This window comes from Sorex fumeus, unplaced genomic scaffold, assembly GCF_029834395.1.
Source record: "Sorex fumeus unplaced genomic scaffold, SorFum_2.1 ptg000032l, whole genome shotgun sequence".
Taxonomy (NCBI): Eukaryota; Metazoa; Chordata; class Mammalia; order Eulipotyphla; family Soricidae; genus Sorex; species Sorex fumeus.
The window spans coordinates 10,425,442-10,448,840 of record NW_026606089.1 but is presented as its reverse complement, the minus strand read 5'-3'; the positions used below and the strand labels follow the sequence as shown (position 1 = coordinate 10,448,840).

Genomic DNA, 23,399 nt, shown 5'->3' with positions numbered 1-23,399 from the left:
GAGGGGACAGGTGGCCTCATCTCAGTGCCCACTGGGGCCCCGGTCAGGCTAATAGACATGCTTTCCCACCTTCCCCTGGTGGTTCCAATCCCAACAGACAACCGAAAGGGTTCTTCAAGGCCAGGTCCCCGTGCCCAGGCCACCTCGGGGTTGAGAAGTGGGTGCCTGTGCCTTTAAATTCTCAGCAGGTTGAATCGGCTGATGACATCACTGGTTCCCGGGAGCAGTGGAGGAGCTGGATCTGGAGCCTGAGGGAGCCCGGGCTGCTGCTGCCGCTGCCTGCTGGGGCTGCAGACATGGAGGGCCAGAGCGGCTCGGCCCAGAGCAGCAGGAAGCCAGGGTCCCGGGCAGGCCTGGGCTCCCTGCCTATACCCCAGGGAGTTTCCCAAACTGATGCCTCCCCCAAGGTAAGACCCCCTCCCAAACCTAGCTCCCCCATTCCCAATCCTGGTCACACACACACACTGCAGACACCCTGGTGCTCCTGGCCCAGGGGGCAGTACTCTTCCCTGCCCACCAAGCAAGGGCTTGGGTGCACAGGACCGCCAGGGGACTAGGGGAGCATCCACGGGACACCCAGAAAGGAAAGGAGTTAGCCATGTCCAGGAATGACCCCCAACCCACCCGCAGCCTTGGACTCAGTGTCAGGAGACCCAGCTGTGCTCCAGCCTTGCTGTGTGACCTTGGGCAAGTTGCTTTTCCTCTCTGAGCCAATGCAACATGAGGAGGCTTGTCCCTGAAGACTAAAACTGTGACATCTGGGATGTCTAAGTTGTTAGTGCTGGAGGCGTATGGGGGCTGAGGGTGGCTGGGGGGGGGGTGTACAGAGTGGGACACTTGGAACCAAGGAGGATGTCCAAAACGCAAGCTCCAAAAACTGAGTTTGGGGACAGAGATGGAAGCTGTGCTTCGCGTTCTCTGAACCGAGAAGGATGCGGGACGCAGCTATAACTGCATGTCTCTGGAGGCAGGGATGGGGCTACCCAAGGGCCAGTGAAGACCTTCTTTTGCCCTCCCTGGCAAAGGACACTTTATCCTGTCCTCTGGAGACAGGGGACATCAGAGACTGGGGATGGATGGGAAAGGGAGAGCGAGTTCCTGTCCTACTCCCCCTGCCGAACACAGGGGGATGCCCACTTGCTTGCTTGTCCCCACAGGTGGGGAGGAGGGTGGAGGGCAGGAGGGCACGGTTGGCACCGGGTAGTGTGGCACTAGGCTGGGCCAAGCTCTGGACTTTCTCAGAGCCACAAAATCACACTTGGGGGTGATGGCCCGTGTGCCACAGGGAGTATCGGCGAAAAACACAGGCCCAGAGATCAAGAATTTCCAGAATCGCCGTGTCCCGGAGCCCTTCTTCCAGTCCCCTTGTTTCACAGCCAGGGAAACTGAGGCTCTGGACTGAGAGACTTCCCAAGCTCCCAGAGATCTAGGCTTGGAATTGACTTAGAAGGTCACAGCCCCGTTCTCTCTCTCCTCTGTGGGCCACTAGGAATGGATACTGGAGACAGGTTGCAGGGAGGCAGGAGTTGAGGACCTTTGTCGTTTGGGATGGCTACAGTAGGCGGAAGGGCTGGGGGTCAGGAACTAACCCCGTGTTTCCTGGATACTGTGAAGGAAGGGAGGAGGCATTTATCAAGTGGGAATTGGGGTGTCTGGGGTAGGCTGATCTGGGGTGCCAGGTCAGTTGCCCTTGGCCAGGGAGCAGCAGGGACTGCAGGGGGCTGCCTTGGGGAGCTGGCTATGGTTAGGGTGAGGTGCCAGCCAGAAGGGCAAGGGGAGCCCCAGGGTTCAGGCTCACCCTCTGCCTGTGTGGAGTCAAGGCTCTGAAATTTCCCCATCTCTGAAAGAAGGGGCAGGTATGGGGTGTCCTTCGGACCCCAAGAGGAGGGGCAAGAGACTGAGGTGAGGAACGTGGAAGAAGCCCCTTGGAAAGTGACATCTTTCTTAGCTAGAAGGACTTCCCAGGGCTGGAGCTGGTAGTGGGGTGTAGCCCACCTCCTGTTTAGGATTCCCCTGAGTCTGGTTTGTCTTCTCCAAGGTGGACTCAACTTTTCAGCTCCCAGCGAAGGAGACGAAAGCCCCAGTGTCCCTGGAACCCCGGTTGGCTCTGGCTCCCGTGGGACCACGAGCCACTCTGCCCCCTTCTCCGGAGGGGACCAGGACACCTCTGACAACCCCCCGGCCCATCCTGTTGCCCCTGTCTATCCCCGGGGGTCAGAAAACTGCTCCTGCCCCCCGAAGCTCCAGCCTGGCTCCAACATCGGTGGGCCAGCTGGTGATGTCTGCCTCGGCCGGGCCAAAGCCACCCACAGCGACCTCGGGCTCAGCCCTGACTCCCAAGGCACTGGGGCAGCTGGTGATGTCGGCCTCAGCCGGCCCGAGGTCTCCCCCAGGGCCAACGGCAACATCCAGGAACCCGAAGCAGATGCCACCTGCCACCATGGGACCCAAGCCAGCACAGCCAGCTTCTGGCCTAAGCCTGGCCTTGACTCCAGAGGAACAGCCCCCAAAGTCCCCCTCCGGCTCTCCCTTAATGTCCAGTCCGGTTCTGTCCCCTTCTCAAGAACAGGCTCTGTCCGTGACTCCCATGCCATCAGTTCCAGTCTCCGTGGGACATAAACCACTGAAACAGAGAGAGGCCCTTAGACCCCTCCTTCCTTCAGAGGGTCATCTCCAGCCTCCAGAGCAGGCCTCTGGTCCTGTGGGGTCCCCACCCTTGATCCAGAGTCCCCCAGACCCCCGACTCTCCCCTTCCTTCAGAGCCCGACCTGAAGTTCCCCGCAGTTGTCCCGAGGAATCTGGCCTCCCCCGGCCACCCCAGACCCTGGCCCTGGATGGAGGTCAGGGCCCTTTAGACCCTGGCACCCGCTCCCCTGGACTTCTGTCCCCCACCTTCCGGCCAGGGGCCTCCGCATTCCAGACTGTGCCCCCACCTCTGCCTAAGCCTCCTCGGTCTCCCAGCCGCTCCCCCAGCCGCTCCCCCAACCGCTCCCCCTGTGTCCCTCTGGCCCCTGAAACGACTGTCCCCAGGCCTGGAACCCAGGGCGCAAGTCCTGCCCCAGCCCGTCTGAGCCCCAGCCTTCAGCCTCGAGAAATCCCAGTGCCTGTCACCAGCACCCCTTCTACAACTACCGCCACCGCCACCTCCTCCACTTCCTCCTCTTCCTCCGCCTCCTCCTCCTGGTCCGCTCAGCCTACCTGCAAGAATGACCCCGGCTTCTGGTGAGGCAACCCCTCCCCTCTCCCAAGAAAGAGGGCTCCCTGGTCCCCTCCTGGAGGACGTCTCCTTGGGGGCCCGCGGGGAAGACAACATCCCTCTGGAGGGACTGTCCAGCCCTGCCTCCTAGGAGCCCCCTAGGGAAAGCTTGGGAGGAGGGAGACAGCAGAATGAGGGGCCTTTGGAGGCTGGTCACCCACCCTGCCTCCGCTTGTCCCCAGTAAAAGAGCCCTGTGGGAGTGAAGTGTGAACGAGGGGACCTAAGAACCCCTCCTGGGGGGCTGGAGCGATAGCACAGCGGGTAGGGCGTTTGCCTTGATCGCCAGGGACCTGGGTTCGGTTCCCAGCATCCCATATGGTCCCCAAGCACCGCCACTTTGCACACAGTAATTCCTGAGTGCAAAGCTAGGAGTAACACCTGTACATTGTAGGGTGTGACCCAAAAAGAAAAAAAAAAACCTCCTCTCCCCCAACGTTCAGGATCACTGTGGTCACGTGGAACGTGGGCACCGCCATGCCCCCAGACGACGTCACCTCCCTCCTGCACCTGGGCTGCCACGGCGACGACACGGACACCGAGGGGGCCGACATGATCGCCATCGGGTGAGCGGAGAGGGCTGGGCACCCCGTCCCGGCACCCTCCTGCCCGCCAGGCTCGCGCCCGGGGAGGGGACTGCTAGGGCGGCCTCCAAGCCAAAGGCCCCCTCCGCTGCCCCCTCCCCCAGATTACAAGAGGTGAATTCCATGATCAACAAGCGGCTCAAGGACGCGCTCTTCACGGACCAGTGGAGCGAGCTCTTCATGGACGCGTTGGCGCCCTTCAACTTCGTGCTGGTAACGCTGCCCTCCGCGCCGCCGGGACGCGCCGAGACCCCCGCGCCCCCCCCACCCCGGATTCCGCGCCCTCGGCGCAGGGCCTCTGGGTCTCGGCCGCGGGAACTGTGATGCGGGAGGACGCAGGAGGGCGAGGGCGGGGCCGGGGGCTGACCGCCTCGCCTCCCTCCCGCCCAGGTGAGCACCGTGCGGATGCAGGGCGTCATCCTGCTGCTGTTCGCCAAGTACTACCACCTGCCCTTCCTGAGGGACGTGCAGACGGACTGCACGCGCACGGGACTGGGGGGCTACTGGGTGAGCGCGGCGCCGCCCCCCGGGAGGGGAGAGCACCCCGCAAAGGGGACTGGAGCCGAGGCCACCCCCACCCCCACCCCCGGCCCGCGTTCCTGTCCGCCCTTCACCCCTTATCGCTGAGATTTGCGTGCTCCCCAATCCGCCCTCCACCCAACCCCCCTTTCCTCGACCCCGCCCCTTCTGGCCACGCCCCTCCCAGACCCCGCCCCCTCCCGCCCCACCTGGCCGCGCCCCCGGGTCCCGCCCGTGACCCGCGCGGTCTCCCCTCAAGGGCAATAAAGGTGGCGTGAGCGTGAGACTGGCAGCTTTCGGGCACATGCTCTGCTTCCTGAACTGCCACCTGCCGGCGCACATGGACAAGGCGGAGCAGCGCAAGGACAATTTCCAGACCATCCTCAGCCTGCAGCAGTTCCCGGGACCCGGGGCTCACGGCATCCTGGATCACGAGTACGCGCGGGGCGGGCGGGGCGCGGCGAGGGCGGGAGGGCGGGAGGGGCGCCCCCCCCCGATCACCCCGCCCCGCCCCCGCCCGCCCCGCTCCCACCCCCACCGCGCTCGCGACGAGCTAGCGGCAAGGAATGATCAGGCAGGTCTTGCGGGGACAGGCGGAGGCTGTGGCGGTGGGTGTCCAAACGACGTGTAGCGCAGAAACGCTGCTAAGTTTGGTGCGGCTGAGGAGGGGGTGCCGGGCAGCGCCTTGCTGAGGGTCGGGACCCACTTTCCGCTCCATCCACGTGTGCTGGCTTCCGAGCGGTGGGCTGCAGGCTCTGCGCCCCCCACGCAGCCTCCCGCTGGGCTGTCGCTCGGACAGCCAGTGCCGTCGGATTCCTCGCGGGTGGAACAGATCTGGTCTGGGCTCTTCTATCCCATGGACCCCGCTGACCCCCTGCTCCCCGCAATAGCCTCGTGTTCTGGTTCGGGGACCTGAACTTCCGCATCGAGAGCTTCGATCTACACTTCGTCAAGCTTGCCATTGACAAAAACCAGCTCCAGCAGCTCTGGGAGAAGGACCAGGTGTGGACTTAGCCCACACCCCGAGCCCCCCAGGCACACAGCTGTTCTCCGACACACGCCTGTGTAGCCTAGCTTTCGGCCCTCGCCCTCACTTTCCCTGCCCCCAGCTATCGTCCAATTCTGCCCTTCTGGACCCTCACAGCTCAACATGGCCAAGAGCACCTGGCCCATACTCAAGGGCTTCCAGGAGGGGCCCCTCAACTTTGCACCCACCTTCAAGTTTGACGTGGGTACTAACAAATATGATACCAGGTGAGCCGAGTTCTAGGGTGAAGTGGGTTGTGAAGAGAGGTTCTGGGTAGGGGAGAGAGCGGAGAAGGGTAGGAGGCAAGACTAGGGCCTTTACCTTGACCCCTCTGCTCCTGATACTCTGCTCTGGTTGCCCACCACAGTGCCAAGAAGCGGAAGCCAGCCTGGACAGACCGTATCCTGTGGAAGGTCAAGACACCAAGTGGGGGTCCCAGCCCCTCAGGTCGAGAGAGCCACCGGCTCCTGGTGACCCAGCATAGCTACCGTAGCCACATGGAATACACAGTCAGTGACCACAAGCCTGTGGCGGCCCAGTTTGTCCTGCGGGTGAGTCTGGCCTCTCCCTCCGGTCGCAGTACCCCTAACCCCAGCCCAGCCTTCCAGTGCTCCCTCATGCCCTTCTTGGCTGCAGCCACTTGTAGCAGGATAGGACTAACACTGTGATCTCCATTCTCAGATGAGAAGACTTGGGTTCAGGGACATGGCTGGTGAAGGGAAGATTCAGGATTTGAACCTGGGCTAGTCTGGGCCTCATTTTCTTTTCCTTTTTTGGAGGAGTGGGGGGGGGCATACCCGGTGGTGTTTAGGGGTTGCTCCTGGCTCTGTGCTCAGGGATCACTCCTGGAAGGATCAGAGACCATATGGGGTGCCAGGAATCGAACGTGGCTCGGCCATGTGCGAGGCAATTACCCTACCCACCATATATCACTCCAGCCCTGGACCTCATTTTCAAAGTCCACGTCTTTCCCATTCATCTCAACTTCCTCTTGTGAGAAGGGTTTAGGGCAAGTTATTTAAAGTCACATATAAATAAGACTAGCTCACTCAGTGTTTACTCTGGCTCACAGAGCATTAGTTGTTAATGTCTATTCATTGTATACTTGCCACAGGGCGTGGACTAAAGTGTGAGGTAAAGTGGGAGAGGGGATAGAAAAAAATACCAAGCTAGAGGGGCTGGAGCAATAGCACAGTGGGTAGGGCGTTTGCCTTGCTCGTGGCCGACCCGGGTTCGATTCCCAGCATCCCATGTGGTCCCCCAAGCACCGCCAGGAGTGATTCCTGAGTGCAGAGCCAGGAGGAAACCCTGAGCATCGGCTGGGTCACGGTCACGGTCCTGACCCCCCAAAAAAAAAAACACCAAGCTAGAACCAGGATATAATTCAGAGGAAGAGTGCACATGCATGGCGTGTGGGAAACTCAAGTTGGATCCGGGTACTACAATGGGCCCTTGAGCACTGCCAGGAGTGATCCTCATCAGTCCTCCAAGTGTAGCCCCCGGTTACCATCAAAGTGGCCCCCAAACTAAAACAAAACAAATAATAAAGTTCCACTCCAGACAATAGCTATAATTGAGCATAATTATTTAGGATTAAGGTCTCTACCCAAATAAAAAAGGGGAAAAATTCCTAGAATATCACAACTGCAACCTGTGGTCCAGTTGTTTCTCTTCTTCCTCTTCTTCTTCTGGAAGTCTCACTGGAGCCTCACACATGAGGTCAGTGCTCTACCACTGAGCCATGTCCCGCTCCACATAGGGAAGTGGAGGCCAGGGTGGGGTAAGGGGTAGGCTTATGAGTCCAGTCGTACACAGGCTCCACAGGCTCCATGGCAGAGTGGGGTGGATCCCATCTTTGCAGCCCTGAAACCCAACTCTGAGCTCGCCTTTTCTTTTGATCTGATAAGAGAGAGCCCTGCCAGCTGCAGAATGCTTGCCCTGGGAACTTGGTCATGTGATCAGTCCATGGGTCATTGGTTCTGAAACTCAGCTGGGAGTGATACTTTTCTCTCTTTCTTTTCTTTTTTTCTTTTTTTGGGTCATACTCAGCAATGCACAGGGGTTACTCCTGGCTTTGCACTCAGGAATCACTCCTGGCGGTACTTGGGGAACCGTATGGGATGCTGGGAATCGAACCCGGGTTGACCACGTGGAAGGCAAATGCCCTACCCGCTGTACTATCAAATGCCCAGCCCCTGTACATTTCTTAAATGGTCCAGATTACCATTTTCTGATTTGCTCGAGCGGGCCCAGTAACGTCTCCATTGGAGACTTTGTTGTTACTGTGTCTGGCATATCAAATACTCTCTCTCGGTAGCTTGCCAGGCTCTCCGAGAGGGGCGGAGGAATCGAACTCGGGTCGGCCATGTTGGCCGCGTGTAAGGCGAACGCCCTACCCGCTGTGCTATCGCTCCGGGTAGGGCGTTTGCCTTGCATGCAGCCAACATGGCCGACCCGAGTTCGATTCCTCCGCCCCTCTCGGAGAGCCCGGCAAGCTACCGAGAGTATTCGATATGCCAGACACAGTAACAACAAAGTCTCCAACGGAGACGTTACTGGGCCCGCTCGAGCAAATCGATGATCAACGGGAGGGCCTTTACCTTTACCTTTACCTTTACCTTTACCTTTACCATTTTCTGATAGTCCCAGCCTTTTGGGACCTTTGGTAAAAGCCTTAGGTGTATGGTCTAACCTTCCTTGAAGACCTTCCTTTCCTTGAGAGCCATCTTTTTCAGTGCCCTGCTCTGACTCTTGTCTCTTTTGTTTGTTTTGGGGTTACACTTGGCAGTTCTCAGAACTACTCCTGCTCAGGGCTTGGGGATCATTCCTGGCAGGGCTTGGGGGACCATATGTGGTGCTGGGGATTGAACTAGGTCAGCTGTGTGCAAGGCAAGTGCCCTTTTCACTGTGCTCTCTCTCCACCCAGGACTCTTGTCTCTTACACAGTGTTCCCTGATGGGGACACCTGCTACCTGCCAGATATGCTAGAGGCCACTTCGAGTGTCTTCGAAGGCCCTGAGCTGTTTAAATTCTCCTCTCAGCTCTAATGGCAGGGGAAAAGGAACTCCAGAGAGCTGAAGTCTCTCACCAAGGCCTCACAGCCAGCTGGGGTCAGAGCGGAGTGGGTGGGTGGGGTATTATCTCTCCTGCCAGGTCTGAGAGGGTATGTCCCAGTGCCCAGTGGACAGACCTGCCATGGGGAGCCCAGGGCCAGGGAGAGGGTAGGCTGATGTCTCCTGAAGCAGTGTGGCACAGACTCAGGACCAAGGGAAACCTGACACCAAAATAAACAGGGAGCAGCCGAAGCCCCAGGCTGCCACTACTTTCGTTATTAGGGGAGACCTGGCCACCTGCCATCTCAGCACATACACCATGGGGTAACCCCCTCTTTGGCCTGGACTGACCCTGGCGGGGGGTGCTCATCACCATCATTTGTCTCCGTGAACTTGGGATGAAGTCCTAGTTAGTGGCCCCGTTTGTGGACGCGGTAACTGAGTCTGGGGGTGGCTGGGGCTTTACCAGAGTTTCCACAGCAAGTTCGTGGCTGAGCCTGGGAACAAACTGAGGCCTCCAGCCTCCTGTCCCGCACTTTCCTTGCTGGACAGGGTTCCTCCATGATAGCCAGTGTCTCCTTAATGAGCAGGTAGACAAGTCATTCGTGGACAACCTACCATCTACTGGGAAGTTCATGAGATGCTTCTTGAATCTGCAGAACTGCTCCAAGAGTTAAACAAGTTAAACAAGATCATCGACTTGGTGGGAGCACGAGGCTTAAGGCACTAGCCTTGTACATGACCAGTCTTAGTTGGACTCCTGGCACCACATCTGGTTCCCTGAGCCCCACCGGGAATGATCCCTGAGCCCAGAGTCAGGAGAAAGTTCTTGAACAATGTTGTGACCCCGATCTCAAACATTATTGAGCTCAGAGATAAGATCCCTAGCATTCAGAGAGGTCAAGACATTCACGCAGGGTCACACAGCCCAACTTGGGCTTTGCCAGGGTCCCCTTATGGCTTGCTAATTCCAAGCTGTATGCTCACTCCTTCCCTAAGGAATCAGTGGACAGAAAGTGCCAGTACTGCCTGGGATTTATTTATTTTTTGCTTTGTGGGCCCACCTGGCAATGCTCAGGGGTTACTCCTGGCTCTGCACTAGGGAATTACTTCTGGCGGTGCTCAGGGGACCATATGGGATACCAGGGATCGAACTCGGGCCAGCCGTGTGCAAGGCAAACACCCTACCCACTGTACTATCGCTCCAATCTGGCATTTATCCCTGACCTGCTCTGCCTCAGTTTCTTAGTTTGTGAAATGACTTCAAAGACCCTTGATCCCAACTGAAATGTGCTGACACTACCGCCAGGGTCCTGAGGGCAGGGGCTGCTGGAACATGTCCCTGGGTATCCCCCTCCCCTGCAGTTTGCCTTCAGGGATGATGTGCCATTGGTGCGGCTGGAGGTGGCAGACGAGTGGGTGCGGCCCGAGCAGGCTGTGGTGAGGTACCGCATGGAAACTGTGTTCGCCCGCAGCTCCTGGGACTGGATCGGCTTGTACCGGGTGAGAAGGGCAGGGCTGGGCTGGGCTGTAACTTGGAGGAGGGGCAGAGGTGCCCCGGTGGGGTCACTGGCCTCTGCAGATGTTGATGCTGCCCAGGTCAGGTGATGGTTGGTCACTTGCCTCATTCCTCTTGCCCCAGGTGGGTTTCCGCCACTGCAAGGACTATGTGGCTTATGTCTGGGCCAAACACGAGGACGTGGATGGGAGTGTTTACCAGGTACTGATGGGAAGCGGAGCACGGCAGGAGTCTTTCTAGGGCCGGGGGGCAGGGGGGAGGTGGTCCTGGGGTGATCTGCTCCTCCCATCTCAAACTGGGCTGTTCCCTGGGCCCACCAGGTGACGTTCAGTGAGGAGTCTTTGCCCAAGGGCCATGGAGACTTCATCCTGGGCTATTACAGTCACACGCACAGCATACTCATCGGGGTCACCGAACCGTTCCAGGTGTGTGAGTTGGGCTCCGGGATGGGGGTGACGAAAGACTGTTCAAATGCCACATCTCCGTCGGCACTCGGCCCTGTGACCTGACTCCTTGGGCCTGCCCCCAGGGAGGGTTGGAGCCAATCTGAGAGGCTTCAAAAGGTCTGGAGAGATAATACAGGGGTTAAGGGACTTGTGTTGGGACTGGAGCGATAGCCCAGTGGGTAGGGTGTTTGCCTTGCACGCGGCCAATCTGGGTTCGATTCCCTGGTATCCCATATGGTCCCCAAAGCACCGCCAGGAGTAATTCCTGAGTGCAGAGCCAGGAGTAACCCCTGAGCATCACTGAATGTGACCCAAAAAGCAAAAAAAAAGTGGGGGAGGGCTTATCTTGTGCATGGCCGACCCCAGTTCAATCCCCACTCTTGAGCACTGCCGGGAGGGATCACTGAATTTAGAGCAGAAGTAAAGCCTGAGCACTGCCGGGTGAAAAGAAAACACACCAACTCTCCTCCCCCCTGCCAAAGAAACCAAGAGGTCTTCAAGGCAGGCCCCCAAGTGACCAACCTCTCCCGTGCTCCAGATCTCGCTGCCAACCTCGGAGTCGGCCAGCAGCAGCACGGACAGCTCCAGGGCCAGCTCGGATGAAGAGGACGACAGCACCCTGGAGCTGCTCGCACCCAAGTCCCGCAGCCCGAGCCCTGGCAAGTCCAAGCGGCACCGGAGCCGCAGCCCGGGCCTGGCCCGCTTCCCCAGCCTGGCCCTGCGACCCTCATCCCGAGAACGCCGGGGGGCCAGCCGCAGCCCCTCGCCCCAGAACCGCCGCCTGCCTCGGGTGGCCCCCAGCAGAAGCAACGAAGGCAGCAGCCAGGGCAGTGGGGAAGAGGCGTCCGCTGGCCTCCCCGGGCCTTGGGCCTTCCAGCCGTCTGTGCCTCGAAACCTGCGCTTGCTGCCTGCCTTTCGCCTGGAGATGGCGGCTCCTGGCGGCAGCAGCTCCTGGGAGTCTGATCCGGAAACGCCAGCCCCCAACAGCCTCTCGCCCAGCCCCCAGGGCCGACAGGGGCTGGAGGAAGGGGGCCTGGGGCCCTGAGGGTAGCCGGGCAGGTGGACCCCGGTGGCCCCCATCTGCCCCCATCTTCTGCAAACCCTCCTGCCTCCCACCTGCTGTTGCTCCAGCTTTATCTGCACCTGCCACTCTGTCCTGGTCAGGGGTAGCCAACTGGGCTCCCCATCTCACACACACACACACACACGGTCCTGGCATTCCACTGTGAAAATCAGCAAAGCCCTATGTGGGTCCCTCAACCCCCATCTGGGATGGGGGAGGGGCAGTCCTGGAAGGCACTGATGAGGAATTAAGTTCTCTCGCCACGAGTTAGCCACCTGGGGGAGGAGGTGGATGGAGGAAGAGACCGAAGAGGCAGGAAGTCGACAGATGTGACAATTATCAGGCACTAGCTGTACACATTTCACATGCTATCTCCTTTAATCTGTACTGCCACCTTGAGTGGCGGTGTCGGGAGCAGTGCAGTCCTTAGACCCATTTCACAGGTGAGCAAACTGAGGCCTCTCACAACAAACCCATCGGCACAGTTTGGCCATGATAATGAGGCATTGAGCGTTGCGCGTGAACCGGTCTGCTAAGTCCTCCACACCCTTAAGAGGTAGGTTCTGCTTATCCTCCCCTTGGTCAGAGGAGGAGACTAAGGCTCAGGGTGACTGAGGGAGGGCCCTTGTTCAAGGGCGTGGGGGAGGTTTGAATTTAGGTTTCAGGCAGAAAAGCGTGAGCCCCCGGTCAGGGCAGGAAGGGCACAGCGACTGTTAAGAATTAGGGGTGCCTGGGGAGGAGGGGAGTTGGCAAGCGTCAACTTTCTAGTGTCCCCGTTCTGGATTCAGACACAGGCGCTTCTGGGATAACCCTCACCCCCCACCTGCTGGCTCAGGCCTCAGCGGGCAGGCGCCGCAGCATCCCTGAGCAGACGTGTTCATTTTGCAATAAAGACATATGTGTCCCTCCTCCTGGTACTTCTGGGGCTGTTACAGTATCTTACCCCCCCCCTCCAGCCCCCCATTCCCATCTGGACACCCTGTTCCCTGACAAGGCCCATCAAGAACGAGCTTCCGGAAAACTTCATCAGTGCACAAAGCAGAGGGGACGGTCCAGCACAGCAGGAGACGTGGTCCAGCATTCGGGCCCTGGCCCTCCAGTTCCCCACTGTCCAGACTGCCCACCAGTAGACGTGCTACGGTACAGTTTTCCACGAAGCAAAAGCTGAGACCTGTGGGGCCTGGTAAGGCCAGGGCCAACGTCTAGTCTTGGTTTCCAGAAGGCTGGAACTGCAGTCCCTGATTCCAGGACTCCTGCTGCCCAGCGGGTCTCTGAGTAGCCTGACTCAGCCTCAAGCAGCGCCCATAGAAAGATCGAGTGGCCCCAGGGTACTGTGAAGGCTCCGCTGGCCCTTCATCTGTGCCCGGATCTTGGAGTTGGACTCGACTGAGCCAAAGTCGCTTCAAGTGCCGGGCTGACACTCACGGCCCTGAGGTCTCGGGAGCAACTGTGGGGAGAGTAATGTTGGTGGTTGGTTGCAGTTTTCAAGATTCCACTCTGCTCTGCAGATTGGGGGGGAACTGAGGTCCCCAGGTGGCGGGACTGAAGCCGGGTAGGGATGGGTGAAACCTAGAACCAGTCAGAATAAAACTCAGCTGGCACCAGAGTCCTGCGTGCTGCCTCTCGCTAGCTGCAAAAACCTGGGCCAGAGGCTGTGGAGATGGCTCTAAGGGTTGAGCGGAGGCTTTGCATGAGGGAGGCGCAGGTTCGATCCCTGGCACCGCCAGGTTCCCCTGAGCACTGCCAGTTGTGGTACAAAAAGAAACAAAAAAATCTTGGGCCTGCCTGGGTCTCAGTTTCCACATCTGTGAAGTGGGCCCGGCAGTAAAGGGTTGCCCTTGAGCATCCTGCATGCAGAGTAAGAGGGAAGTAGGGGGTTATTATGTGTCTGGCAGGCCTCAGGTTACGTGCATCACCCTCAAGTCTCCTTAGCTTCTCTGGTCATGTTATGAAGGAGGAAATGGAAGTGCAGAGATGACTCGACTCACACAGGAAATAAACGACAGTCAAGATTCAGCCCATGACTGCAGTGATAGTTCGGGGGATAAGGCACTTGCCTTACGTGTAGCCATCCCAAGCCCATCCCTGATCCTGCATGGTCCCCAGAGCACTGCCAGAGGTGACCCCTGATCTCAGAGTCAGGAGTAGCCCCTGAACATGGGGGTGACCCCCCAAATAAAGGATGCAGCCCAAATGAATCTACGATAGAGCTGAATTCAGGGGGTGGGGGCATGACTCAAGGGTCTCACCCATTCCCCCACCGTTCTCAACTGGGGTAATGGACCCCCCGCCCCGGCTCTGCCATCACTCACCCATTGCCCTCAGCACAGTTGGGTGCGGGGGTCAGTTTGAAGCAGGTTGTGCCCAGCGGTTCCCAGAGCACGTGTGCCCCTGAGGGTGGGCTGTGGGGCCTTAGGAATCGTGCCAGCCTGTGAGTGGAGGTGAGCTCAGGCTGCGCCAGGCCTTGCCCACCAGGGCCCCTTCTCTGAGGGGGGCCTCCCGCAGCCCACCCCGGAGGTGCCATTAGGCCTCACTGGTGTGTGCAGTTGCAGTGAAAAAGGGGCTCTGGGGCACGGTTGAGCAGCTGGAATTTGGTCTCCCAGGGCGCGATCTGGGCATCACACTCGTCCAGGTGGCGGAAGCCACGGCAGGCCTGGTGGGCACCTGTGGGCAGGGAGGGTGATGGGGGGAGACCCCCTCCACGCTCACTGCCTCTAGGAGGGTCACTGGGGCATCTGCTTGTCCCACACACACCAACTCTCTTGGCTCTTGCTCCCTGTGATCTGGGAGAGCTACGTAGGTATGAGTGCGGTCATGTGATCTCTCCCTCTTTTTCCTCTCCTCTCGCTCTCTAACACTCACATACTCACTCACTCACACATACACACATGCACACATATACACACACACATGGACACACCCACGGACACACATACACACATGCACACACATTCACACATATATACACATGCACATATACACACATGCACAGACACACACACATCCAGGTTACTACCAGGTGCCCACAGTGCCAAGTGGGGTTGGCAAAGGCTTCCTGGAGGCAGAGGCAGCTAAGCTGAGGCCTGGAAAGGGCAGGACAGAGGGTGCTCCAGGCCCAGGGAGCAGCCGGTGCAAAGGCCCAGAGGCAGGAGAGCAACTGCTCTGAGGCCCCCACACTTGATAAAACCTGAGCACCAGCTTCAGGGGAAGGTGTGCAGACCAGGGGATGCAGGGGGCCGTCATCTGAGGTGAGAGGAGCCACAGTAGGACCACCTGGGCGGGACGGTCATTTTTGGGGGTCTACAAACACTCTCGAATGCCCCATCTCCACTCCCCTGGCTATTATGTGACTGGCTAGAAGGGTTGGGAGAGCCCGAGAGGGTTGGGGAGCAGGGCAGGAAGTTAGCAGTGCCCCCCTACCCAGTGCAGAGACAAGACCCCAAACCAAGAACTCTCAAGGTCATGTTCTGAGCTCACCCTGAGGTTTGAAGCCGGTCTGCAGCCCCTGGAGGGCGGCATGAGTGAGCTCTGCCCGGGCTGGGGGTACAGGGAGGGCCCTGCGGGCCGTGGTGTCAGGTCTGCCGTGGTGCTTGGAGCCTTTCTGCTCCAGTGGCTGCTTCTGTGGAGGCTTAGTGAGGACTGAACTCTGGGGGCTGGGAGCCTCAGGGGGCGCCCGGAAGGTCCAGGATGCATTGTAGCGGGTCCGAGGCTGGAGGCGGGCGAGGGGAATGGAGCCATACCTTCGACACCTGGAAGTGACAGTTGTGGCAAGTGGGAATCCAGAACATCGCCCCTCCCCCCCCCAAAATAAAAACAAAACCCCAGTTCATCTCCAGGGAGTCCAAGACTCTACCAATCCCACCCCTTATCCTCTGGGTGGTGTGGGTACCCAAGCGAGGGTCTGGCTCTGGACTCCACCCTGAGTAGAAGACATGGGGACACTTGGCATCCCCCACCCCCCGGGGCCGGCCCACCCTTTCCGGGGAGACCACATACCCGCCCCACCAGTACCACGCCACGCAGGCCTCCTGCTCCTGCAGCACGAAGCACGGGATCCCCAGCACGTTGAAGAAGGCCACGCCCACGACGTCCGAGGCGGAGTCCCGCTGGTCGCGCAGACACTGTTGGAACCTGCCCCGCGAGGCCCACGCTGAGATCCCCAAGGGCGCCTTCCTCTGCCCACCCGGGCGCTAGCAGCGGAGGGGTTTGGGGGTCTAAGAAGCCCGCCGCTGCCCCCTTCAGGCCTCAGCTTTCCCACCCATTCACCGGGGTCCCCCCTGGCCCCTCTCTCAGGGTCTCTGCAATCTGGTCTCCGCACCCAGCAACTGGGTCACTGCACAGCCCGTCCCACCCACCCCGCCAACCTGGCGTCACAGTCGCAGTGGGAGACGGTGTGGAACCGGTAGTTTCGGATGCCATAGTTGTACTGGAAGGGAGATATGGTCTGTGGGCAGCGGTCGTGTTCCCGGCAGCAGAGATCGGGGCCCTGGAAGACCCCTACAGGGAGGAGAGTAGGGAGTGGGGTGGGGCACCCAGCTCAGTCGGGGCCTGGACACCACACATCAGTTATGCCTGTGGGGGTTGGGGGGACACTCCCAGTATCCAAGTTTGAAGACAGCACCCAGGCGGCATTCTAAGTGCTGGGAACACCCCTGGAGTCCTTGGAAATGCTTGCTTTCTTTCTTTCTTTCTTTCTTTCTTTCTTTCTTTCTTTCTTTCTTTCTTTCTCCTTTCTTTCTTTCCTTCATTCCCTTCCTTCCTTTTTTCCCCTCCCTCCCTCCCTCCCTCCTTTCCTCCCTCCCTCCCTTCCTTCCTTCCTTCCTTCCTTCCTTCCTTCCTCCCTCCCTCCCTCCCTCCCTCCCTCCTTTCCTTCCTTCCTTCCTTCCTTCCTTCCTTTTCTTCCTTTATACCTTTTCTTCCTTTCTACCATCCTTCCTTTCCCTCCCTCCCTCCCTCCTTCCCTCCCTTCCTTCCTTCCTCCCTCCCTCCCTTTCTTCCTTCCTTCCTTCCTTCCTTCCTTCCTACCTTCCTCCTTCCCTCTCCCCTCCCCTCCCCTCCCTTCCCCTCCCCTCCCCTCTCCCTCCCTCCTTCCTTCCTTCCTTCCTTCCTTCCTTCCTTCCTTTCTTCCTTCCTTCCTACCTTCCTCCTTCCCTCTCCCCTCCCCTCCCCTCCCCTCCCTTCCCCTCCCCTCTCCCTCCCTCCTTCCTTCCTTCCTTCCTTCCTTCCTTCCTACCTTCCTACCTTCCTCCTTCCCTCTCCCCTCCCCTCCCCTCCCCTCCCCTCCCCTCCCCTCTCCCTCCCTCCTTCCTTCCTTCCTTCCTTCCTTCCCTCCTTCCCTCCCTCCCTCCTTCCTTCCTTCCTTCCCTCCTTCCCTCCCTCCCTCCTTCCTTCCTTCCTTCCTACCTTCCTCCTTCCCTCTCCCCTCCCCTCCCCTCCCTTCCCCTCCCCTCCCTTCCCCTCCCCTCCCCTCTCCCTCCCTCCTTCCTTCCTTCCTTCTTTCCTTCCTTCCTTCCTTTCTTCCTTCCTTCCTTCCCTCTTTCTTTACTTCCTCCTTCCTTCCTTCCTTCCTTCCTTCTTTTCTTTCTCTCTTTCTCTCTTTCCTTTCCACACTCCCAGCTACTCCCAGCTCTGCATTCAAAGGGCAACACTCTCAACAGTGCTCAGGGACCACGTGGTGCCAGGAATCAAACCAGGGTCGGCTTCATGCAAAACAAGCTCCTGAAGCCCTGGGCTATTTCCACCTCAGACAGGTCTTTCTGGGGGAACTGGAGGCAGACTCCAGACTTCCCAAGCCCACAGCTCTGGAAAACACTCAAGTTATGGATGTGTGTGGAAAGGGCTGGCAAACTGGCAGGGAGCAAGATTTCTCATTAGCAGGCTGAGGTGTTGCCAGGATGCCAGGCTGCTCCCGTTCAGGTGCCAAGTCCTCCCTCTCCCCCTCCAGGCAGATGCCAGCCAGCCGCAGAAAGCACAACCTTCCTCGGTGGCTTCCACCTTGCGATCAAGCGTGTGACCCTCCCCACACCCCGCAGCCAGGGAGGGAGGGAGTGTCGCTTCGCACACAGCACAGCCGGGACAGAGGCGCTGAGAGGGGATGCCACTCCTTCACTCGGATGTGCCTAACCTTTGCATCTTGGCATGCACCCCACCTTACACTGTGCTCCCACAAAGGGACTACTGGAGGACAATAGCTTTTTGCTTTGGCTGATCTGGAGTACCACCCCCACCCCACCATCCTGAATCCCAGTGATAAGTAATGAGGATGCAGGACCTTCTCCCATCCCTGACTCATTTAAGCATCTAGTGACGAGATGCCTGGTACTCCCCCATTTTACAGATGAGAAAACTGAGCTTGTGAGTGGTGGAGCTAACTCGATCAAGGGTATAGACCTGGGGATCAGAGCAAAAGGCTGCACTTTCCCCCTCCTCCGTCAACCGTCCAGCCCCCCAGCTCACTCACCCCTAGCTCACCCAGCTCTGAGGAGTTCCCAGCAGAGTCCCCTACTCCGCACCACAGCGTGCCAGGCACGGTCCAGCCTCTCTTCGGCCGCTGGTGCCCGGCTCCCTGGGCTCCGCTCCGCCCTGCTTCTCTCTTCTCTCTGGCCCCAGCCAACCTCTCTTCATGCCCTTGGCAGGTCTCCCACTGAGTCTGGACAGTGGTCAGCACCCGCTGCAGCTTGGGCCCCGGGGTGTGGATGAAAGAGTCCCGGGTGATCTCAGCAGCACACAAGGCTCCGAAGGCTGCGGTGAGCGCCGGGTCGTCCTGCCGGCCACAGGCCCGCAGCCTCCCGTGCGTATCCCAGCGGGCATGGAAGAGTGCCAGTCTCCGGGCATCTTTACCCAGGAAGCTCAAGGACCCCAGAGGATTCCCAGGGATGGGCCTGGCCAAGTGGCAGGAAGTGCTGTTCCAAGGCGGGGCAGTGGAGCCCCCCAGAGCCATCCCCAGGCAGCTCAGCACCACCAGAAGCCCCATCCTGTCTCGGCCCAGCCCAGACAAACCGCCCACAGAATGCCCACTCCTGGTGGCCCACAGGCAGCCAATGGCTCAGCAGCTACCCGGAAGTGATGCCCAGGAGACCCAAAGCAGCCAGCAGGGCCAATGAATGGAGCTTTGGGAGGAGTAGAAAAGAGGCTGGAGTATGGGGCGATCTCGGGCTTGTAACTGAATCCACCGGCTGGGCAGGCCTCTGATTGGCCAAGGGCAGCTCTGGCTGGGGCCCACGCCCCCATTCCCGGCCTTTCTCTAAGCCATCCAGTGACCTGCACTCGCCCAGCCTGGAGGGCCCCGTGGGAGCCCTAGTTCTACTCAGACCGGGGTCAGGAGAGGGTCTGCATCTTCCTGGGCAGGGAGCAGGGCCTCGGGGTCTCAGAAGAGGTTCCCAGAACTCAGCCTCCTGCTCTCCCTCCACCCACTGGTAGCTGCCACACCCCCCTCCCTGAGGCTGCCAAGAGGCCCTGGATCTCTGCCAGAGCTGGGTGAAGGCAAGGCTGGGGCTCATTGCCTGGCCCCCTGGGAACTCTCAAGACTTTAAGGACAGAAAACTTTCCTCCTCTTACCACTGAGGAGCTCTTTCCCATCCCGATTCTAAGTGTCTGAGGAAGACAGCATTCCCAGGGGCTCCCACGTTCCAGGTCTTGAGAGCAGCAAGGGGCAGCGCTGATGAGGACTTGGAGGAACCCCAGTTCCCACAGGAGCTGAGGCCAGGCTGGCCACTGGCTGCAGTCACACCTGCGACAGCCAGAGACAGCAGTGTTTGGGCCTGGCATGGGGTTCAGGGACTGAGCTCTGGCCTATACGGGAGCTCCATGTTTGATCCTTAGCCCTGACTGCTTCCTTGAGCACTGTTCCTGGAATAGCCACCGAGCACTGCCACGTGTGATCCCCAAAGCCAAAAAGAAACAAATGAGGGGCTGGAGCAGTAGTACAGTCGATAAGTTGTTTGCTTTGCATATGGCTGATCCAGGTTTGTCCCCGGCACCCCATATGGTCTCTCAATCCCCACCAAGAATGATTCCTGAACTAGGAGTAAGTCCTGAGCACTGCTGAGCTTGACTCCAAAACAAAAACAAACAACAACCAGAAAGGGGAAAAGAAATGAAGGAAAGGACCATGGGGGTTGCCATGCCCCGCACTGATCCTGTGTCCTGAAGCCAATGCATTATTCAGCTTTCAACCATCCGGGGAAGTCCAGTGCTTATACCCATAGTACAGATGAAGAAACTGAGGCTTCCTAAGGCTCCAGAAGCCTCAGAGGACCGTCAGTCCTCAGTTGGGAAGGGGTTAAAGATGACAAGTGCAGTTCTTGGGGTCTTTGCTAAGAAGTCACACTGGATGGCAGACTGGTCTGTCTGTCCATCTCCCTGGTCCCCGCTGTTCCCCCAATTTCTGAGTTTCATTCAAGAGGATGCACCCAAAGGAGTCAAAGTTAGGGCAAAACTGAGGAAGCAAAGCCGGCAGCGCAGAGGAAGGGTAAGGGACTTCAGAGCATGCACCCAATCTCTGTGACCAGAATAAGTCTAGTCCCCGGCCCAACAGGTCACTGCTAGGGGATAAGGAGCAAGTAAAGGGGTCAGAGCAATAGTACCGTGGGTGGGGCACTTGCCTTGCATGGGGCCAACCCGGGTTCCACCCCCGGTATCCCAGATGGTCCCCTGAGCCTACCACGAGGAATTTCTGAGTGCAGAGCCAGGAGTAACCCCTGACCATCACTAGGTATGACCCCAAAACAAAAACGAAAGAGGAAAAAGAAGAGGGGGGAGGCCCGGGACGCCATCCAACCAAACACCTCTCCAGAGGTAGGAAAGATGTTGGAAAGTCAAGTGAGTGGTGGCAGAAATGACAGGAAGGGATTTAGGGTTCCCAAAGGCAGGGGCACACCTGTACCAAGGTGTCTGGAAAATTCTGTGCCAGAAAAACCTTGTTCCAGAAACATTGTCACTAGTAGGAGCAGCCATGTCCCTCGGACCCCTTTTCCGTATCATTGACCCTTTTTCCATCACCTCCTCGCCACATGCCGTAAGCAAGGGTGGGTGGTCCCAGGGCAGGAACCCACATTTCAAAGCCAGACAGCTGTCGCTAGGGTCCTGACTGGTTTGTTGCCCCTCCGACAGCTGTCACTAGGATCCTGGCTGGTTCAAGCCCCAGACATCTGTCACTTGGGTCCTGACTGGTTCTAGCCCCACAGACATTATAGTCTCAACTGAGCCTCAGTTTGGTATGATGGTTACAGCACTGCAGTCACCTCGCAGATGTTGGGTAAGACTCTTGGCGCCTTGCCTGGCATCCTGAACTCCCCATGCCCCGGGATACCCCTGGGCCGGAGACAACCCATCTGAAGCTTGTGGGCCTCTGTAGAGCTGGTCAGGACATGTCTGCCCCTGGCTGTGTGAGTTCTGGCTTCTCCCTGCCTTCTCTAGGCTGCAATTGTAGCGAGGGGACAATAATTCTGACCTTTGAGGTCTCTTTCTGTCTGGGCCCCACGGGGAGGCCACTCAGGACCTATCCAGGTCTCAAGGGAGGATGTCACTGCGTTTTTCCTTCCCTTGTCACCCAGCAGCCAAGAGGATGGTTCCTGGCCCAGCCTACCACCAATGAGCCCTTCAAAGACTTCTCAAGGGGACAGGTGGGCTGGGCCTGGCAGAAACTCTCCTCTGGGGGCCCACACCTCAGGGACAGGACAGGGTGCATAGTGCCAGGGGCCAGTGGGCAGGGTCCCTGGGTGGACGTCCCAGGCAGATGTCCCTCCTTTCTCTGCCTATCAGCACCTGTCTTATCTCCGCCCATCTCCTGCCTTTCGCTCAGTCTCCTCCGGCTCCTCCCTTTCCATCTCTGACTCTCTCTTGCTCCATCTCATTTTCTCTCTTCATTTCTTTGCTATTGTTGGCATTTTTTTTTAATCCTTGGACTTGGAGCATCCTCCACCCAGAGCCTCCAAATTCCAGTAGGCAGGGGTCACACCCACCAACTGGCCCCCTGGCACCGTGTAATCCTATCAACAGCCAAGACTCAGAGACTATAAAACCCAGCTCCTGGAAGCATTTGTGGCTGCGTGACATCTTATTATCTCATCCTAATTTGGACAAACTGGCAGGCTACCGAATGTAACCTGCCCACACGGCAGAGTCTGGCAAACTCCCGGTGGCATACCCAATATGCCAAACACCAGTAACAATGATGGGTCTCATTCTCCTAACCCTGAAAGAGCCTTGAATATGGCACTTTTTTTAAAAAAAATCTCAGGGCTAGGATGAAGGAGATGTTACTGGGGCTTGCTTGAGGCAATCGACGAACAACAGGACGGTCGTGATCGTGATCGTGGACTGGTCCAGGGACACTCAAGTGAGCTGTAAAATGTCAGGGGCGAGTGTTCGCACAGCATGGCCGGTTTGCCACGCGGGGCCCCGTGATTTCACCCACCTCCAGCCCCACCCAGGGGCCCGGCGTGGCCCAGTGGCAGAGCACCCGTGTGGCACGCGTGAGGCCCCGAGTTCATTCCCAGCCCCACAAATAAAATAAAGCCACAGCCACACCGCAGCGGCCACCACACCTTGCAGAGCTTCCTGATCCATGAGCTGTTTGTTAACCACTCAGTTTAGCACCAGTGACAATCCTTCTTTTTTTGCCCTCTGAGCAGCTGAGGAGATCTCAGCAGGGGTTGAAAGGAACCAGCTCAGCCTTGGCACCATGCCCAAGGCGGCCCATTGGGGCCTCCAGGGTTCCGGCGCTCGCACCTTCTGCAGGAGAGGATGCACAGGGTGCCCTCAGTTCCAGGATGCAAAGTCTCTCCTCTCGTCCCCGTCTTTCTTTTCCGTCCTGCTCTCCAGTTTCCTCACTGTCCCCTCCCTCTGTTTCTCTCTTCTTCCTACTGTTTCTGTCTTTTACTCTGCCCTTATTTCTCAGTACTCTCTCCCTACTCTCTTTCATATTTCTTGCTCCTTTTTTTCAGCATGTGGGTGGACACACCTGGATGTGCTCCGGGCTTACTCCTGGCTCTGTATTCAGGAACCACTCCTGGTGGGTTCAGGGGACCATTATGGGATGTTGGGGATCAAACCTGGGTCAGCTGAGTGCAAGGAAAGCACCCTACTCTCTGTATTATTCCCCCCAGCACCTGTTTTTCTGGTTCTTTGTGTCTTGCTTTCTTTCCCTACCTCTCTCATTCCTTCTTTTCACTTTTTTCCTCAATTCTTGCTTTTCTTTTTTCTTTTTGGGTCACACCCAGCAGTTCTCAGGGATTACTCCTGTTTCTGCACTCAGGAATTACTCCTGGTGGTGCTCGGGGGACCATACGGGATGCTAGGGATCAAACCTGCGTCGGCCACATGCAAGGCAAACACCTTACCCGCTGTATTATAGCTCCTTTGCCTTCCTCCTTTATAGTTCTTCACTTTCTTTAATTCTTGTGAGGGTGGGTTCTCAGGAGCCCCAGGGACCTCACCTGACAATTCTTGGTCCACTGAGTTTGGGGGCTCAACACTCAGGTCTGAGGATGCAATACTTACTCAGGTGTGTGATATCAAAGATTACTTGGGGTGCTGGGGACCTTCAGGAGAATCCTCTGTGGTGATCAGAACCTCTGGTTCTGGGATGAATCAGGGTTGGCTGCATGCAAGGCAAGTGTCTTTTTTTTTTTCTTTTTGGGTCACACCCAGCGATGCACAGGCGTTACTCCTGGCTCATGCACTTAGGAATTATTCCTGGCAATGCTCGGGGGACCCCATGGGATGCTGGGAATCGAACCTGGGTTGGCCATGTGCAAGGCAAACGCCCTACCAGCTGTTCTATCGCTTAAGCCCCGATGCAAGTGTCTTAACCTGTGTCCTACCTCTCTGACCTCCCTTCTTTATATTTCTATTTTCACTTCCTCCTTTCTCTGTCCCTTCCTGTTCCAGGGCTCAGGTAGCTCATCCTTTCACATTCCCATTCTCGCAGCC

The 23,399-nt window shown here is 58.2% G+C and overlaps 2 protein-coding genes across 4 annotated transcripts; one reads left to right on the top strand and one right to left on the bottom strand.

Annotated features, from left to right (window-relative positions):
- Positions 1-211: 211 nt before the first annotated feature.
- INPP5J (inositol polyphosphate-5-phosphatase J) lies at positions 212-11,604 on the top strand. Its single transcript, XM_056116460.1, has 13 exons — positions 212-407; positions 2,039-3,222; positions 3,698-3,820; positions 3,943-4,051; positions 4,229-4,345; positions 4,617-4,792; positions 5,248-5,359; positions 5,502-5,611; positions 5,752-5,935; positions 9,803-9,940; positions 10,080-10,157; positions 10,277-10,381; positions 10,941-11,604. Exons 1-13 carry the CDS (start codon positions 297-299, stop codon positions 11,445-11,447), a joined length of 3,054 nt encoding a protein of 1,017 aa, XP_055972435.1. The 5' UTR covers positions 212-296; the 3' UTR covers positions 11,448-11,604.
- A 1,144-nt stretch (positions 11,605-12,748) lies between these two features.
- On the bottom strand, positions 12,749-18,611 carry PLA2G3 (phospholipase A2 group III). 3 transcript variants are annotated; one of them, XM_056116582.1, is made up of 7 exons: positions 17,937-18,611; positions 15,830-15,962; positions 15,462-15,596; positions 14,943-15,214; positions 14,000-14,129; positions 13,778-13,894; positions 12,749-12,912 (listed from the first exon to the last, which is right to left on the bottom strand). In XM_056116582.1, the coding sequence occupies exons 1-7, from the start codon at positions 18,436-18,438 to the stop codon at positions 12,819-12,821; spliced, it is 1,383 nt and encodes a 460-aa protein (XP_055972557.1). In that variant the 5' UTR covers positions 18,439-18,611; the 3' UTR covers positions 12,749-12,818. The 3 variants fall into 3 exon arrangements, with proteins under 3 accessions (XP_055972557.1, XP_055972558.1, XP_055972559.1); XM_056116583.1 differs by having other exon boundaries at positions 15,477-15,596; XM_056116584.1 differs by lacking the exon at positions 13,778-13,894.
- Between the last annotated feature and the right edge of the window lie 4,788 nt (positions 18,612-23,399).

Excerpts from the sequence above, each read along its gene's own strand:
- INPP5J (XM_056116460.1), top strand. The coding sequence starts at position 297 with ATGGAGGGCCAGAGCGGCTCGGCCCAGAGCAGCAGGAAGCCAGGGTCC. Across the intron at positions 4,346-4,616 it reads CGGGACTGGGGGGCTACTGG|GGCAATAAAGGTGGCGTGAG; the intron begins GTGAGCGCGGCG and ends TCTCCCCTCAAG. Across the intron at positions 5,612-5,751 it reads ACTAACAAATATGATACCAG|TGCCAAGAAGCGGAAGCCAG; the intron begins GTGAGCCGAGTT and ends TGCCCACCACAG.
- PLA2G3 (XM_056116582.1), bottom strand. The coding sequence starts at position 18,438 with ATGGGGCTTCTGGTGGTGCTGAGCTGCCTGGGGATGGCTCTGGGGGGC. Across the intron at positions 15,963-17,936 it reads TGGGAACTCCTCAGAGCTGG|GGGTCTTCCAGGGCCCCGAT; the intron begins GTGAGCTAGGGG and ends TCCTCCCTGTAG. Across the intron at positions 15,215-15,461 it reads GCGTGGTACTGGTGGGGCGG|GTGTCGAAGGTATGGCTCCA; the intron begins GTATGTGGTCTC and ends TGTCACTTCCAG.